The sequence below is a fragment of the Thamnophis sirtalis genome, unplaced genomic scaffold, assembly GCF_051295495.1.
Source record: "Thamnophis sirtalis isolate CommonGarterSnake01/CBP01778 unplaced genomic scaffold, rThaSir2_p1.2 scaffold_1, whole genome shotgun sequence".
Taxonomy (NCBI): domain Eukaryota; kingdom Metazoa; phylum Chordata; class Lepidosauria; order Squamata; family Natricidae; genus Thamnophis; species Thamnophis sirtalis.
In genome coordinates, this window is record NW_028261381.1 from 29627246 (window position 1) to 29645136 (window position 17891).

General features: G+C 36.6%; 1 protein-coding gene across 7 annotated transcripts in view; it reads right to left on the reverse strand.

Annotated features, from left to right (window-relative positions):
• Positions 1-17891, reverse strand: part of SLC4A10 (solute carrier family 4 member 10) — a 182039-nt gene that overhangs the window by 60194 nt on the left and 103954 nt on the right. For all 7 annotated transcript variants that reach the window (XM_087709787.1, XM_087709772.1, XM_087709766.1 and 4 more), the window contains 3 exons: positions 17094-17232; positions 12942-13102; positions 2272-2460 (listed from right to left, as the gene is read on the reverse strand). In XM_087709787.1, coding sequence (XP_087565913.1) covers positions 2272-2460; positions 12942-13102; positions 17094-17232 — 489 coding nt within the window. The remainder of the gene's footprint in view (positions 1-2271; positions 2461-12941; positions 13103-17093; positions 17233-17891) is intronic.

Here is a 17891-nt window from a genome sequence, read left to right on the forward strand (position 1 = left end):
TACACCCGGTATGGGCGTACCAGTGCCTGCTGGGAGCACCAGGTACCATCCCAGTACAGTAGTGCTCCGGAGGGCCCACCTGCCCGCCCACTCTGCTTACCACTATTTGAGCCAATTGGGGCATTTGAACAAGCACATGGAGCGTACGGTGCCTGCGCAATACTCCACCAAGCAGCTGGAGCGTCGCAGGCAGTCCGTACACATGCATGCACTGCGCACGTGCACGTGGTGGACGCCCGGCCCCCGTTGCACCATACCAGTTGCACCGGAATCCAGAACCCACCACTGATTCACACATAGTTCTGTATAGGGGAATTGCATCTTTGTCCTTGTTAAGATGGCTTCTGCTACCTCCAGTTCCATTATAAACAATCTGGGCTTCGATGGTCCAATTTAAATGAATTCAAGAACATTTATGAGAGGTTTCTCCTTTACCTAGTATTGGGTCATAAAAAACTCCATCTACTGACTTCATTAATATAAGCCACACCCAGATGATGCACTGGTTCTAAACAATGCTCAAATTAAGCAGCTAAGTAATAATAATAAACAAGATGCAATGACAGAAATTTAATATCCCTAACTCTTTTTTACTTCAAAAAAGATTTATCGCATGTGATGCTGTTTGAAGGGTGAATGTATTGCTAAGTGTTCAAAGTAAGAATTGTTGAAAATATTCAAAGTGGAATATTAGAAGACATACTTCTCATTTACATTGCATAGACCATAACTCTACCTTAGCAAGATTGGGGTAATCTGTAATTTAATCAATTTAATCTGTAATCCATCAATGCGGATTACCCAGGGAATTATCAACTTTCTTGTGACTGAATCAAAAGTATTGCTTATTTAATGGCCAATGTTATGAAATATTGATCACTAAAGTCATGACAATAATCTGTTGACCTCTGTTACAATTTGCACTCAAATATAACCAACTCAAATCCTTGTTGCTAACAGATTCTTAATAGAACTAATTCTGTTAACAGAATGTAATTGCATCAATGTTAGTTTACTAATACTCATCACTGTTACTGAAAAATGAGTCAAAATAGATTGGTACTGTTCAAATATATTGATCCAGAGTTTGTATCATTCCTAAGGAGCAGTCAATGAGCAAGTTAAGTATGGAATTGTATTCTAGCACAGGTGCAAGGCATCTATTTAGGGGGGGGGATGTTTAAGACATATATGGCACAGTTCCGAACCTCCTTACCTGAAATAGTCTCAAAGAAATCAGACTTGGTTAAAGGCTTTATTTCAAGACAAAAGATGACTAATTTGCAAAATCTTTTTCATAAGGGATTTTATAAAATGTATTGCTTATGTCTCCTGAAGTCAGGATAATTGGCTTGCTTTGTTCTGAAAATATCATTTTTCCCATCTTAATCTTAGCAACTCATAATTGTTTAGGAAATGGAGTGACAACAGAAACAGTTACATAACCCCACAAAAATGATTGCTTTTTTTTCTTTTATAACTCTCTTCTTACTTTATCTCAAACTCTGAATTGATGAAAGTAGCCTTAGGAATGTATAAATGTTATTTAAATCCATTCATTGAAATCAACGAGGTATACAGCAACTGCTGAATATATCTTTCTGTAAAAACAACTAGTTAAATAAAGAAGCCAGTTAAGCTCCTGCACATCAGTACGAAAAACTTACGCTTTCCCTTCCTGATTGCCTGTAAATTGTTTCCTTTTATGAGGTGTCCTACTCTATAATTTCAGAGCCACTGTCAAAGATTTGCTACCATCCCTTATAATTCCAATTCCCCACAGTTAGGGAAGGAAAACTGAGAAAATGCACGTGTTGGACAAGAAGACTGAAATGCCATTTAAAATCAAAATATGACATAAAGGTTCCCCTCACACATATGTGCTAGTCATTCCTGACTCTGGGAGGCAGTGTTCATCTTCGTTTCAAAGCTGAAGTGCCACCGCTGTCCAAAGACATCTCCATGGTCATGTGGCCAGCATGATTCAACGCCGAAGGCGCACAGAATGCTGTTATCATCTGACCAAAGGTGATCCCTATTTTTCTACTTGAATAGGTATAGGGACAGGTAATGGGAGAGGTAATGGGAGCTCACTCCGTTATACGGCGCTAGGGATTCAAACCGCCAAACTGCCGACCTTTCTGATCGACAAGCTCAGCATCTTAGCCACTGAGCCACTGCATTCCTAAAATGTGGCATAAATCACAGTTTTTGGCAAATCCATTGTATCAAAGCTACATTAATCATTACTTAATTAACATGACACTTTACCATTTTTGTCCATGGAATGGGGTTCAGACTGTTTCTTGCCAATGTCAGCAAAGGACCTGACTATTGGGATCCTATTGCTTAATTTCTTTTGGTTCTGATGGTGATGCTGTTTGAGTAACGCCTCGTGGACTCTGTGGCGAACATCTTCACTGAGTTGTCCGGACCCTACTTGTTGATCAAGAATCATATCTGAAAAATAAAACAGCAATTGAAGGATCTTTTGGGTTTTGAGTCAATTATGTAATAAGTAACCACATTTCCAATGGATTCTCAATTGAAGCATTCGGTCAAATCTGTTACTTATATATGAGACTAGTTGGATACCTGTGCTTCACGACAAAACTATGTGATCGGGCTATGCAGGAGAAATTCGGTTCACAATCTGTTGGCTCAGTGGTGGTCAGTGATTGAAACACATAAGGAAATATCGCTCCTACCACCTTGAGTCCGGAAGTAATTCCATAGGTGGAAGTTGTAGACATTTTGGTGAGGGACCGACGTTTAGTACTGTAAGGAGCCCCAGACCGCTCCTGAGTGAAGGAGTGGAACATCTGCCAGTTTGAACTGAGGTAACAGAATGTGAGGCAATTGACAGTTGGAACAGAGTTCTTTTCAGGTGGGGACAGGGAGTAGATCTCCTTAGCATCAGAGCATGTTAATTACGTGTATAAAAAATACTAATGATCTGATGGTCATTTTGAAAAATCCTTTCTTAGCGAGCACCTAGAAGCCAAGAGGAACATATGTGTCAAATTTCAAGTTTGTGGGCTTTACGGTTCTGGAGATTTCATGATGAGTGAGTGGTATTTGCCTTTTATACATAACAGATTTTATCACTGTGATGCAAATATCATTGCAAGTAATACCTAGTATTGATGGTTCAGATTTCTAGGGGGGAGCTAAAGGGATTTTTAAAAAGTGTGAAAGGTACCCTTTGAAATCACCACTCAGGCTTCCTTGGTCAATGACCTTCTAGGATTGAGCTGGGAAGCTTTAAAGAGGCCTCTACTTACATTTGTTTCTCAGTGAACCTGCAATAAGGTTTCCACAAGATGTCTTCCCAGACCTCTCTATCCTCATAATACCAGTTTTGGTACTGGTATTTGGTATTTTGATATTTTGTAACCATGATTATGAACACAAAGGATAAGCAGAATTTGCAAACAGGCAGACCAAGTTTGCTATTCACTTCCATATTCAACTATTCAAATTTATGTAAGCATTTGAGTAATCAAGCTACCAGCTATAGAAAGTCAAGACATTGGGATTAAGGCCTAGAGAAAGCCATGAAGTGGGATTCCACCCTTTCCTCACACATCATTTTTATTCCACCTGCTGGCATTCCCACTGTGGGTTTTTTGCTGTACAAAAATTACAGGGAATGGGCTTTTTAAAGAAAACAAAATAAGCAAGCAGGGTAAGAATTAATCACTATTCCACCCTCACTTCAAACTCGGTTTGCTTCTACTGCTTTGCAACTATTTATTGGAGATACTTTTTTCAAACTGTATGATGAGATAGCATCTTTTGGGGGAAGCAGTTTTTGAGAAGCAGTTGCTTCAAACTGCTTTCTTGGTTATGCAGATATAAAATTGCCCAAACTCTAGTCAGGGCAATAAAATGAATTTTGCTATGCAACCTCAATTCTGATTTAAACTTCACACGTGAAAATGGATTTTGAAAGGAGGAGTAGATATGAACATAAAGTCATCAACAGTGCAGCATTTCTCAATCAGTTTTAAAATTATAACCAGGTATTCAAGGGTGAATGGACAGTTAAAAATAAGAAATATAAATAAATATGTCCAGATCAGCTTCTGGTATCTACATTTCTCCCTGTCTTTCTAAGCATAAGCAAAATTCATTTCTATACAATAGACATTGGATAATTAGTAAGGTGACCAGACGTCCCGATTTCAGTGGGACAATCACGCTTTATAACAATTTGTCCCATGTTCCGGGCTGTTTTAAAAAAGTCCTGATTTTCTGGCTTCATGTTGAAAGCCCAGTGGATTTGCTTAAGAAATCCTAACCGGGGCAAGACAAAAGACACCCTGTCTAACCTCTCTCTCTCTGTCTCAGTACTTTCATTGAAGATATTAAAACGTTAAAGCAACAAAATGGACCCCCCACGTGCCCCTTTTACCTCATTTTATAAGAAAAAATGACCAAGTACCATAGAGCTGCAGGAAACACTTGGCTAGAGAGGTTGCGAATGTTACTTCCTGGATTTTCCAGAGGGGAGGGGCACGGAGGTTGGAGGTCTGCTCGTGTATTAAAAATGGTGGCAAAGTTTCTTTCAAAAATATTTCCCTGACTAATTTCACCATTTCAATTTGCTCAGTTCTTTGTATTAACATCTACATCATTCTGGGTACACTTGGAGTGCAAGCCTGCTGGTAAGTGAGCTGGGTTTTTTTTCTCTTTTTTTTAATGTATTTTAAAATAATATTTTATTTATTGTGCATAGGATTTTTTAAAATTCTGTGTGGATTCTTTTTTTAAATTGTCTTAGACTATTTAAAAAAAGATTCTATCCAAAATAAATTGAAATGAAACCATGTTTAGAAATTCTATGCACAATACTTTGAAATATATTGTGCATAGAAAGAATAGTTTGAAATGTTTTACTTCAATTTATTCTGTGTGGATTCTTTTTTTAAATTGTCTTAGGCTATTTAAAAAAAGATTTTATACAAAATACAAAATACCAGCTGCAGTTATTCACTTAAGAACTGTGGCAAGAAAGGTGGTATAATGGGCTTAGTGACCAAAGTTACAATGGCATTGAAAAAAGTGACTGATGACCATTTTCTCACTTAGAAACCGTTGCAGCATCCTCATGGTCACGCGATCAAAATTTTGATGTTTGGCAACAGATTCGTATTTATGATGGTTTCAGTGTCCTGGGGTCATATAATCACCTTTTGACAAAGTCAAATGGGGAAACCAGATTCACTTATGTTACTAAGTTATCAGCTGCAGTTATTCACTTAAGAACTGTGGCAAGAAAGGTGGTATAGTGACCAAAGTTACAATGGCATTGAAAAAAGTAACTGATTACCATTTTTCACACTTAGTGACCATTTTCACACTTAGCGACCGTTGCAGCATCCTCATGGTCACGTGATCAAAATTTTGATGTTTGGCAACAGTTACAATTTATATTTGTAAATTTTAGTTATGTTGAAATAAAAAAAATATTACAATACTATTTTTGCGTTGTATGAAAATTTTTCTTGCTCCGTATAAAATTTTTAATCAACACCCCCACCCCCACCCCCGGTAAAAGGTCTCCCTCTTTACCAATCTGAAAATCTGGTCACCTTAATAATTAGTCACTGTGGAAGACGGGATGCAGGTACTGAACTGAAACAAAATATATATCTATATATTTGATATAGATATACAATCTATATATTTGAGGGCACTATTATTAACTATATAAAATTAATAGGTTGGATAGATACAGCAGTTTCTTCCGTAAGAAAGTTAAAGAGGGAAATAAACAAAGAAGGAAGATGGAGAGAGAAATTTTACACTGTTAAGTTTTAGATATTTTTAGAAAATGGTAACACTTAAAAAAGCAAGTTTCTTAGTACAACCAATGAATCAACATTAATTAAACCACAAGGAGTTTGCATATTCATTAGAAGACACAATGTCACACAGCCCCTCTGACATAGCCAGAGTGAGTCATCAACGGTTTTGTTGAAAATCCTTGGATGGCTCATGAGCCTTTTTCTGAGCCATTCCACTTTTCCAAGAAAACTCAGGCGTGAAACAAGAAGGGCACGCAGATGTCAAAAGCAGATGGGATTAGTCAAGTGTTTGATTATTTGAGAAAAAAAGGCACAGGTACTCAGAATAAAAGGCACAATTCTTAATTATGTATGTCTACAGAACAAACCAGCTTGCCATGTATTGATGTGACAGTCATCCTTTTATGTCTTGTTCAAATAAAAGAGACCATGTGATTCGAAGAACACAAAGTTGTGGCATTGTCAAGGCCATGCATGGATGTCTACCAAGAGAAATCTTATTTGTATATTCATTAGCCAAAAAAAAAATCCAATTACATGACGTTTTGGCTCTCAGACAAGTACACATGTGCAGAATCTTTCAAATGTGCAGGTGTTGACACAGAGGGAAGAAGCTTGCTTTCTGTGTAAGCGCATTGACATCTTTCGTGGGATTAGCACATGGAGGGAGAATATATGTGCATTCTCCTTACATTCTTTGACCTGAGATGTCATGTAGCAACACTTTTATGAACAACTGTCATCTTCATGCCCAACTTAAGAGTCTCAAGAGCATATGTATATCACAACACTTCAGGAAAAAAGTCTAATCCAATACTATAGTTTGTGTCGCTTTAAGAAAGGCCTATGCAGAATGGCATCATATAGTCCTACTTTCTATTTCATCCATAGCCAGCCAGATAGCTCTCTGAAATGTATTAGCAAAGTAATATAAGTTTTTCCTAGCATTTAATGTCAAGTATGTATACAGTTTCTTAGTAAAAAAAAAAAAAAAAAAAAGCTTCCAGAGTAGGTAGATAGGTAGGTAAAATGATTCATTTTTTAAAAACAGCCAAAACGGCCACAATTTACATTAATACATTAATGACTAGGATTTATGTCTACCAAAATAATATGTATACCCTTTCATTGAAGGATTTGTGCCCATCCCCAAGTATCAGTAAGTCCATAGATGTGCAATAATGCTCATAGTTTCTTGAACATTAAATACTAAAATACTCATCTTTTATTCTTAAGAACAGCATTGGTATTCTTGCATTAAACACTTAAATCTCCAATAATGGAGAATATTTGTAACTCAGGGTAGAAATGAAGGGTTCTTGGTGCTCTCTGAGTGTGGTTGTTTTCTTGCAGACATTTCCTCATCGTATCAGTGATGATGTTACCTGTTCCGTGTAATGAAATGTCTGCAAGAAAACAACCAAGTTCAGACAACACCTCATTTAAATCTCCTTCCAAGATTAGATTTTCCTATGTAAATTTCTCCAAACATTTTTATAAAACCCATTTGATTTTGATTTGGGATGTAAATGGAGGCTAATATTAAAGTTTCATTATCAAATTTTCCCCTGAGAATAAAATAAATCTCCATCATTACTTTTTTCAATTCTATACTGATTTCTAATTAAAATGGATTCATTATCACTTTCAGCTTTTCTAAATTGTTTTTCTTAAGCAATCCTAACTTGTATGTTTCCCACAACATCACTATTGATGCGTTAAAGTATATATTTATAGAGACATTCTCTTATATTGGATCTTATACATTTGCTAATTCTAGTTCTTTTTAATCAAATTGCCCATTCCCCTAACATTTAAAGTTACTATTGTATTTTACATTCAGTCATTCCTGCTTTATATTTCTCCAGTGTACATTTTGCTTCCTTAAATAAGACATTGCAATAACAATTACAAAGACATTACAACAGCAAGCAGATAGTTTGATTAAGTTGGAGTAAATTTCAGAGAAGCCATTTAATTTAATTTAATTTAATTTAAGTGTCTCCTTTTACCTGAACCCCCCTTCTCCGTTCCATTGTCCTAATTCCCATCTAATCTCTCCCAGCAAATATTGCCCTCCCTGACCCTCTTGATTGGGTGTGAAAAGTCTCACAGAAAGCTGAAAAATCCTCTTTTCAGTTTAAAATGGAGCAGTGGCGGGGGGAACGTTATGCAGTACTTAATTCATATTGCTCCCATATTCCAGTTAGGCTTGGGCCTTTTAAGTATGTACTGTATAAAATAGGTTGTTTTATTTCTATCCAATTATTTCTTAACTGCTTTCAGACACTTATTCTAACCTTTAACATGTTTTTCCTTCCTTTCCCTTCTTCTTTTTTAAATCATAAAGTCTAATTCTTTACTATGTTCTTCCAGTCCATTTATCTTCTCAGGGAAAGTCAGCCATTCTCCAAGTATACAAATTCACCTTCTTATAATTATTCATGGGCTGTCAAAACTCTGTTCACTTTGGAAAGAGTAGAAGTAATCTCCTTTTCCTGAAGTTTAATTTATTCCTTATTATTACAAAACTCTTCAGTACGAAGTTTGAAATCTCCCTTTCCTTGTAAAGTAGCTGGATTTTCATCTGGGAAAAGATATGTAGTTTCTTCCCCTCTGTTTTATTTTTGCTAGCTAATGAGCTTTTTATAAATTTTATCTCTGACCCAAGATTAAGATATTTTATAATAACATCTTGTGGGTTTTGCATTCTCGTGAGCCTAGGTCTGTAAATTCCAGACCTTCCAAGGGCACACTTCACATCTTTCTCAGTAAGTTACATTTCTGGCACATTAATTTTTGGAATAAGGTATTCTAATAAGTCTTATCTGCATTCTCCCAAATCCCTCTAATCCTTAAACTGTTTCTTCTGTTTCTATGCTAAATATCAGCCAAGTCAAAGTTTCATGTTCATCAAAACTTTTTAAAATTATGCTAATATTCTAATTTTTTTAGCGGTGTACTGAGCCTTGCTAGCTATCTGATCAGTCTCTGAAATCTGATTAGTCATATCTTTGAATTGCTTTTTATATGATTAGACATACTATTAAAGTCTTTACAAAGTGCAATTGTTCATTTATCCCATTCTAATTTCAATTGAATTGTTGATTGGTTGGTTTGTTGGCTTGTTTGTTTGTTTGTTTATCCTATTTCTAAATTGCCCATCTCCCTCAAAGAGGGAGTCGGGGTGGTATATAATAAAACATCGAAATATAAAACAGCACATAAAACATTAAAAGGGTAAAGTTAAAATGTTGGTTTAAAAAATCAACTCCTTCTGGAAAGTAAGGTGGGATATAAATGTATTAATATTAAATTGTTTGAACAGTCAAGGAAATTAAAGCAAAAAAAGATCAGTAACATTTTTCTTTTAAGAATTGAAGCCTGCATACATTTCAGCAGGGATTCCCCTAAGAATATTCTGGGCAGTTAAAGGATATTCAGTGGGGATACTTGAGCAATATTAGGCAATAGCTACTTGGAAGTAATCTAGAGGGGCCAAGATCTTGATATAATCTGACTCAGTCCTGCTGGTGGAAGGTCTCTGAACTCAACAGTAGCAACTGTAGGTTTTAACAGCTGTAGATGAAGCTATAATTGAGATTTGCAGACAACAGCTTCTTTATGGCTATAAAAGCTAAGAGAGATGTCAAAACAGGCAAATATTCAGACTTCATATGGCACCCAGCAATAAATGTTGATTCTCAAAAACTCAACTAGCTAAGAACAGCAGTTTTGTAAACTCGATATTGCTATCTAAGCTAAGGTTGCTAAATTGCAGATGTGAACAAAGTCACATACTGTATGCACAGAAGATCTGATTCCTGCAGAATCAAAATCAGAGGTGAGTTGCTCCCTGATCAGCCCTGATCGGGCGAACCGATAGTGGCAACAGCGGGACCTCCACCCACCTGCCCAGACGCTTCTGTGCATGTGCAGAAGCATCACGGCGTGCAAGCAAACCGGTAGTAAAAATAATGGAAACCCACCACTGACGAAAATCATATACTTAAGGTTGCTTCAGGATGTAAATCCAAAGATGTATTTGTTTGTTTGATCTATTTAGTTATATTTGCAGTCTTCCCCCATCCTGTTTGATTCTCGGTGTGGTATAAAAAAGTAAACAAGAAGACAACAAAACCCAGTACAAAGACTTAAAATCATTAAAAACCAAGTAAATATAAAAAGTCCAGGTGCCCAATAAATTAAAGCACAAAGTTGTTATTTATGAAAAACAAACAGGGTTGGGGCTATCAATATTCCAGGAAAAACTGTTCTTTAACATCAAGAACACTGCAGAGAAAGATTGTTGCCTAATCTAGACTCAGTGTACTTTGTGAAGGGAAGGCACAGTTCCAAAACAAGCCCTCTCTCAATGGCCAGACTGGATAAGCAGATTCAATTTTGGCAAATATTGAATCTGCTTATTTTATTCTGAAATACCCTGGTGGTACATCATAAAAGGCTTTAAAAATGATGGCCAGCATTAACATTGGGCTCTGAAGCCAAAGTGGTAGACAATAAAATGGCTTCAGAATGGGTGTTACAGGAATTTATGTTATACAGAGTGTTATGGCTGTTCAGGAGTTTACATTGTAGAACCTGTAGCTTCCCAGTCACCTCCAAAGGCAACCCTTTGTAGAGCTCCTCATAGTAGTCTGAGTGAGTGGTAATCAGGGAGTTTTGTCCAGGTAGAGATGTAACTGGTACACCCGCTAAAGCTGGATGAAGCCCTTCTTAGTCACTGTTAGATTAGCAATTTTATTTTTAGCAGGATTTCATTTGTGTTTATTTTGCTCTTACTGTTGTGGTCTGCCAGCGGCTTGTGGAGCTGGCAGCAGAGTCAGACAGCAAGGAGGTTGGGGAGGAACATGGGCCAGTCCTGGAGTCTGGGGAAGGCTCAGATGAGGGCTCTGCATCGGAGACAGAGAGGGGGCCAAGGCCATCTGGGAGTTATGTGCTGCCCCCAGAGCCTCCAGAGTCAGACAGCAATGAGGCAGAGGAACAGGCTCCCCCTGTTCCCAGTGTGCATATGACCAGAGCTGCCAGAAGGTAAGAACAGTTAAGACAGATGGCACAATTCGGGAAGCAACTTGGTTCATGCTGGTCAGTTTACCTTTTGAAGCTCCGTTCTGACTCTTTGTTCCGTTTGGCCTTGCCAAGCCAATTGCCAATTAAGACTTTGGCAGCATTTCCAGGAAGATAAAGGTGGGTGTTTATCAGCCTTATCCTGAAGGATTTTGGCAGCCTACTGTAGGACTTGTTACAACTATTTGGGACTCATTACGGGCTGTGAATGAACTTAATTCACAGCCTTTAAAATAAAAAAAGGATTTTTGGGACTAAGCGTGTGCTTTTTATTGTATCAGCAAGCCTAGATCAGAACACTTACTTTGTCCTGTTCAGATCTTCATAGGCTCCAGATAACTGTCTTTTCTTCCAGTCCTTTAGAATCAGTGGACTTTTGGGTAATTCTCTTAGCCAGATAGTCAAGATACAGCCTTGCATGATAATCATTGGTTCCCACGTTGCCTGCTTCAACCCTAACACATATACTATCTCTTATTTTCTTTATCCCCCCTTAAATAAAAATGAATGTTAATAAAAATGAAGGCTTAATTCCTTAACATTAAAATCAACATGATCTAATAATAGAATTATTCAAAACAGAAATTGGCCCTCATACAGAGATAAACTTATAACCAGCAATGGCTGAGTCTCACTTATCATAGTGTGAGAAATCTTTCCTAACAGCTTTGCAGATAAATTTTGTCAAGTAATATTTCATTTTATAACAAATGTATATTGATCAGAATGGAAGTTATATTCAATTGTTAATTTATTTTACCAGTTTACTGGTTGCATTCCTATATTCACATACCTAGCAGTTAAGTCCCATTGACCTCAATGAAACCCACTTCTCAGTTAGGATGTAAAAGGAATCTTTCACTAATTTATTTTCAAACAAAATGGTATCATCCAGAAAAACAAAATACGTTATGCTATGGTACAAAGTCCACCTATTGTACACCTTATATATTTCCTAACTAAAAAAAAAATCAAATAAAAATGAGCACAGTTTGGAAAAATTGTATATAAATGTGAGAGAGTGAAAGAAACAAATCAACTGAGAAATTGTATACATACAAAAATCCTCCCAGGTATCAGAGATAGTCTGATAAAAATATTAGAGGGAAGATTACTTTACAGGAATATTTGGTGTTATAGAAATATTTGAAGTTTTTTTTTTTACTGTCGGAAAATAATAATTTCCAGAAAAACTGATAGAGCTAATAGTCTACTTAGAGTCATGGAATAGATTTGGCTGAGCTGTAAAATTCTTAGTTCTGAATACACTATTTATTTATTGAGGCACTTTTTCCTATTAAATAATAAAAGCAACCTAGAAAATATAAACTTTCTATTTCTTTCATTACACAATATAAAATTGAACAATTAACGATCATGTTAAAGTGCAAATTTCAGCTTTTCAAACCAGCTAAATACTACTTCAGCAATTTATGGAGTATACAGGGAATGCATTCACAGCACTGTTACTGTTACCTATAAAAAACATTTCCTTTTGAACATTTTAACTGTCTTTCATTTTAAAATATTACCACCATGAATTTGGAAAGCTCTATTATTTTCTTTCTTTACAACAGACAGATATTAACATGCAAACAAACAACATGGCAATTACTGTGGTTTCTTTTGGACCTTACTAACAAAGCTTTTGTAGCTGAATACAAAATTGGGTCATTCTGCAGCATCCCATCTGATTCCCTTACTATTATTATTAATTACTTACTATTATTTATTATTATGTTCCCTTATTACTCTGGTAAATGGTATATTTCCTTCAAGGACAACCTCATCCAAATCAAACTTACCTGTTCATTGTTATCACTCTAAATCTAAAACAAATCGCTCCCTGCCTTAGAGAAAATAATGTAAAGTGCAACATCAGTGCTATGTAATATATAAAACATGCTAAAAATGTTTGCAATAATGTTGGAACCTTTAATTTAAAGTTTTTCAAAAGTTTGCTTTCGCACCCTAACATGATGAGAGAGATTTCTGAGTGGGTAAGGTAAGTTTAAAAGATTAAATAAATGAACAACTCACCCGCGATTTCTTCTAAAGAATTTGCTCTCATGTCTAGTAAGACTGTGCCGTTAAGGATACAACTTCTCAATTCAAACAAGCTATGAAGTGATAAAGTAGCAACATATGGTTTACTCCACCTCTCCCCGCCATCTTCAACATCTTCTTCAAACTTCAACCACCTAGGAAAACAAAACATTTTAGTCAGATCTCCTCAGCTGAAGAGTAAGCATGCAGTATGACAACCACACATAGAAAACAATCCACCAATAGTAGGTAGAATATACTATGGGAGGAGATATGAGAGAAAAAGGGAATTGCCAAAACCATCCTTCTAGGTTTGTTTATTATTATTTATTATTTATTTATTATAGGTTTCCAGTTTCTGGGATCAGATAGCCTACTACGAAGAGGAGATTATCACTAATCCATCTTTGTTTCTGAATTTTTGACACAGTTTATATTAGGAAAATTGTACTACTGCTATAATGTTATGAATTCTATATTACAAGATTTCCAAGATTATATATGTAGCAGTGACAGGAAAAAATGGTACATAGTGGTCAGAAATCATTATTTTACTTTAATAATACCATAAAGCCTATGACTTTATTTCAATTTCTATCTTCCGCTAACAATATATTAGAATTTTGAGAGCAGCTTTTAGCATTCTTGCTAAACCATTATTTTGCTGCATATCCTATGGAATTTTTCATTTAAAGGCATGGAAACCAATGATAAAAAATATTATTTTTAAGACCTTTTTAAAAAAAATGGACTGATGAATTTTGATCCACATAGATAATTTGAGTGGTTTCTAACCAACCTCAGCTTCTCAATAATTGTATTCCAGACCATTTCCATACCATCTTTACCCAACTCAGAATCAAAGGATTATTTTAAAGGTATATTCCTCAACATACTTTTTAGCATCCGTAAGCTACTACAAAGTATACACCATCCATAAAATACTAAAAGGTATACACAGAAACTAACATACTTTCCTGCAACATTGCTGGATGGCATTCGAAGCATAGGATAGCTCTTTCATGGATTATATCTCTGAATATTATATCATATGATATCACGGTAACACAGTGGTTAGAGTGCAGTACTGCAAGCGACTTCTGCTGAGTGCCGGCTGCCTGCAATTTGACAGTTCAAATCTCACCCAGCTCAAGGTTGACTCAGCCTTCCATTCTCTCAAGGTGGGTAAAATGAGGATCCAAATTTTTGGGTGCAATAGGCTGACTCTGTAAACCACTTAGGGAGGACTGTGAAGCACTGTAAAGTGGTATATAAGTCTAAGTGCTATTACTATTATGTTATGGAAGAGCTGCTCAATTGAAGACAGAATGCCTGATAATTACATTGTACAATCTCATAAAGCTACCAGAGGTAGGAAGTGGGGTTAGGCATTTGTGTTTCAAATAAGATACAACCAGTGATGGCCAAATTAGAATCCAGCAATCAGTTTGCTATGGTTATAAACCTCCAACTTAAGCTTTGTGACTTCATAATCATGAATACATTTCTTCTTCCTCAGCCACTACAAAAACATTTAATAGATGCCAAAAGTTATGATGACATTAGCTGGAGATTCCAAAAATAATGGAGTTAACTTTTCTGTAATCCATTATATAAAAGTATACCTTATTATTGATAAACCCATTCCAAAGGCTGTGTTGCTTCAGCAGAAGCCATGTTATAATAAAAACAAGAACCTATGCTCAAACTCTTTTGTTACAGCATAATGATTTGCTTAATACTGACTGAATTATTTTAGCTACATCTGTTGTGTTTTTAGAAGAAGTGTTCATATCATTAACCAACAGATACATGGTGAGACAAAATAGTTATGTTATGTATTTTATTTTACTGTCAAGAATGTTACTTGGATTTTTTTTGCCAATAACTTAGCTGAAGGAGAGGGCATTATCTGCAGCTTTGCCTCAGTCAGTAAAATGTCTTGGGACAGTTCCCTGCTTTCTTAAAAAAAAATACAAAAATCTAACAATTTCCTCACTTAAATGATAAATCTATTACTTTCTGAATAAGTGAATCACAAATATCCTGGTTAAACGTAAACATACCATTAAAGATTTCAGAAGCATTATCTTGATTAATACATTCTGTCGGATCAGTTAATTGCCAAGCAATGCGTTCAGTCCTGAAGTTGGTCAGTCTCCCACCTAGGCTGACTTATTTGACTGGTTTATCTATTATTGTTTAGCTTCTCGGTTTTCAGACAGAGCATGTAGAAAAAGACTTACCACCTTTTTCTCTGAGGAGAGCATTCCATAATGCATCCCCCCCCCAGTCAATTTAGGGCTTGATAGTTGTTCACTACTGAACCCAGCAAAAAGTTGTCATCAATAATATTCTGGTTTATATCCTGCTTCTATACCATGTCTGAAGTATCTGTTTCCCTTCCAAGCCCAGCCCCTCTGTTTCTGCACCTATTAAATTATAATTGTCAACTTTTAATTGAAAAACTCTAGAGAAGAATGAAATTAAAGTCAGGTATAGAAGTGATGCAGCATGCACCCACCAGTGGCTGGCCAGGTTAGGTGGTCTTAATAGAATGGACCTTGTAAATTCATTTTAGTTTGGCTTTTATTCTAGTGCCCTGGAGTCCCAAAGTTGACTTTTAGCTGGAGTGAACTTTTCTCTCCAACTTCCTCATAAGTATTACAAATAGGGCTGAACAGTGTGGCAAGACTCTGTAAAGAAGGGGCACAGGAAGCCAGACGTGGGGGAGAGATAGAACAGAGAAGTTGCAGAAAACTGTTGGTACGAAATCAGCTTTCCTGTTTTTGATACTTTTGTATGAATATCTGCTTTTGTATTTTTCCAAGATGTACTTCCCTGTTCTGAACAGGGGCTTTTACGTTTTGTATGAATACGCCTCTTTAAACGCCTTCTGATTGACGAAGTTTGATTAAAGGTATAAAATCACTGCCCTGGGCATAGCCCGGACAGTTCAGATTTTGGTGTGTGAACACGCTGAACTCGATGCATCCAATAAACCTGTTTCTCTCACTTTCGTGGTCTCAAGTCCTGCTCTTTCATAAGTAGATTACAAACCACAATCTGCTGCAACAGAAGTCCTACATTAGAAAAGTTTGAAGTTTGCTGCATTGGATTATATCAGATATACAGCTGGACACATACAGTATACACACAACTTCATATACCACCTTTTCTTCTTGAAAATTCTTTTTGACGTTTCAAACCCTCATCAACTCCCTCCAACCACATTTTTTTCATTTTCTTTGGCACTTATCCCATTTCTTCCCCCTTTTTAATTGGTTTTGTAATTTGAAACTCGGTCAATTTGAAATTTCAATCCAATCAGAAACATTTCTATCAATCCATCAATAGAAAGACTGTAATAAACCAGCTGCCATCTCAAAAACAGTGCAATTCTGAGCACAGCTATGGGACAACCCAAAGAAATACACAAAGAATGCAACCTGGATAAATAAAGATAAATAAGAATAAAAAAGAAAATGAAAGAACTATTAATAAATAGCAGAAAACGTGAAGGAAAGGGCAAGGAAGATCAAGAATTGGTCAGCACCAGCTGAAGATGAACTGCATGGTTTTTGCTTGAAGCAAGTCAAAGTCTAAATTCAGTGGAGGAAACATTATCAAGTCAATTAACACCTGGGTAATTCATTAGATTCATTAGATTCACAGCTGGAATAGTAGATTGGACTCAAGTGGAACTAAAAACTCTGAATAAGAAGACTAGAAAAATAACGACAATAGCTCATGCCCTTTATCCACACGGGAACATTGACAGACTCTAGTTACCAGGAAGCATAAATGGATATAGAATATTGCAAATATATCACACAGTTGAAGGAGGAAAAAAAGGGCATTGGAAGAATATTTGAAGAACAATTGCCCTTTGTGCTTCTTCAACTGTCTAGTATATTTACAATATTACACCACGCAGGTTTACCGAATACCAGAAATACCAAATGACCTACAAGGAAAACCAACTGAAGAACAGAAAAGAGAACATTACATGGCCAATACCTTTAAAAAATATCAGGCAAGTGCTATTGCTATTACTAAATCTAAATGGATATATGTTTTTTTTTCTGCTGATATTCACTGGATCTTAAGCAATGGGCCATGTGGAAGAAAAAACATCTCATTTACCTGGCAGTCTCCCTCCACTCGGCATCATCTCCTTCTCGCAAACAAAGTTCATCAAGCTCGGTGAATAAATCATGTGGGATGTGCTCCTCATCATCATCTTCTGTTCCAAGAATAAACTGCACCCTCTGTGAAGGTGTATCTAGGGAGGAAAAAGAGCAGCACTGAGAAAGTTAATCAGAAGACATGAGCTTACCAAAGGAGTTGAGTTGAGTTGAGTTTATTTCATTTGTATGCCGCCCTTTTCCCTAAGGGGACTCAGGGCGGCTCACAGCTCAAAAAGGGAAGGGGGGATACAGACAGTTTAGTAACAACACAAAACAATACATAATTAAAAAGCACAACAGTCATACCATTCGAACTAGGGCAGCGAATCTTTAGCCCCAGGCCTGTCGGAATAGCCAGGTTTTAAGGGCTATGCGGAAGGCCTGGAGTGTGGTGAGGGTACGAATCTCCACGGGGAGTTCGTTCCAAAGGGTCGGAGCAGCCACAGAGAAGGCTCTCCTCCGGGTAGTTGCCAGTGGACACTGGCCGGCAGATGGAATTCGGAGGAGGCCTAGTCTGTGGGATCTAATTGGTCTAGTGGAGGTAATTGGCAGAGTTGAAGGAGCTGAATAGCCAGCATTATGATTTGGTAGAAACATTATATGCATCATAGAAGCCAAACATCATATGATAGAGGACCAATGTGAAATTTGAAGTATATTCATTCATTTATTCACGAAATGATTGTCATTTGTCAGAGATTTTTCAGTTGATAAGTTAGTAACATAAATGAAAAATATCCCTTTACTAAAAGAC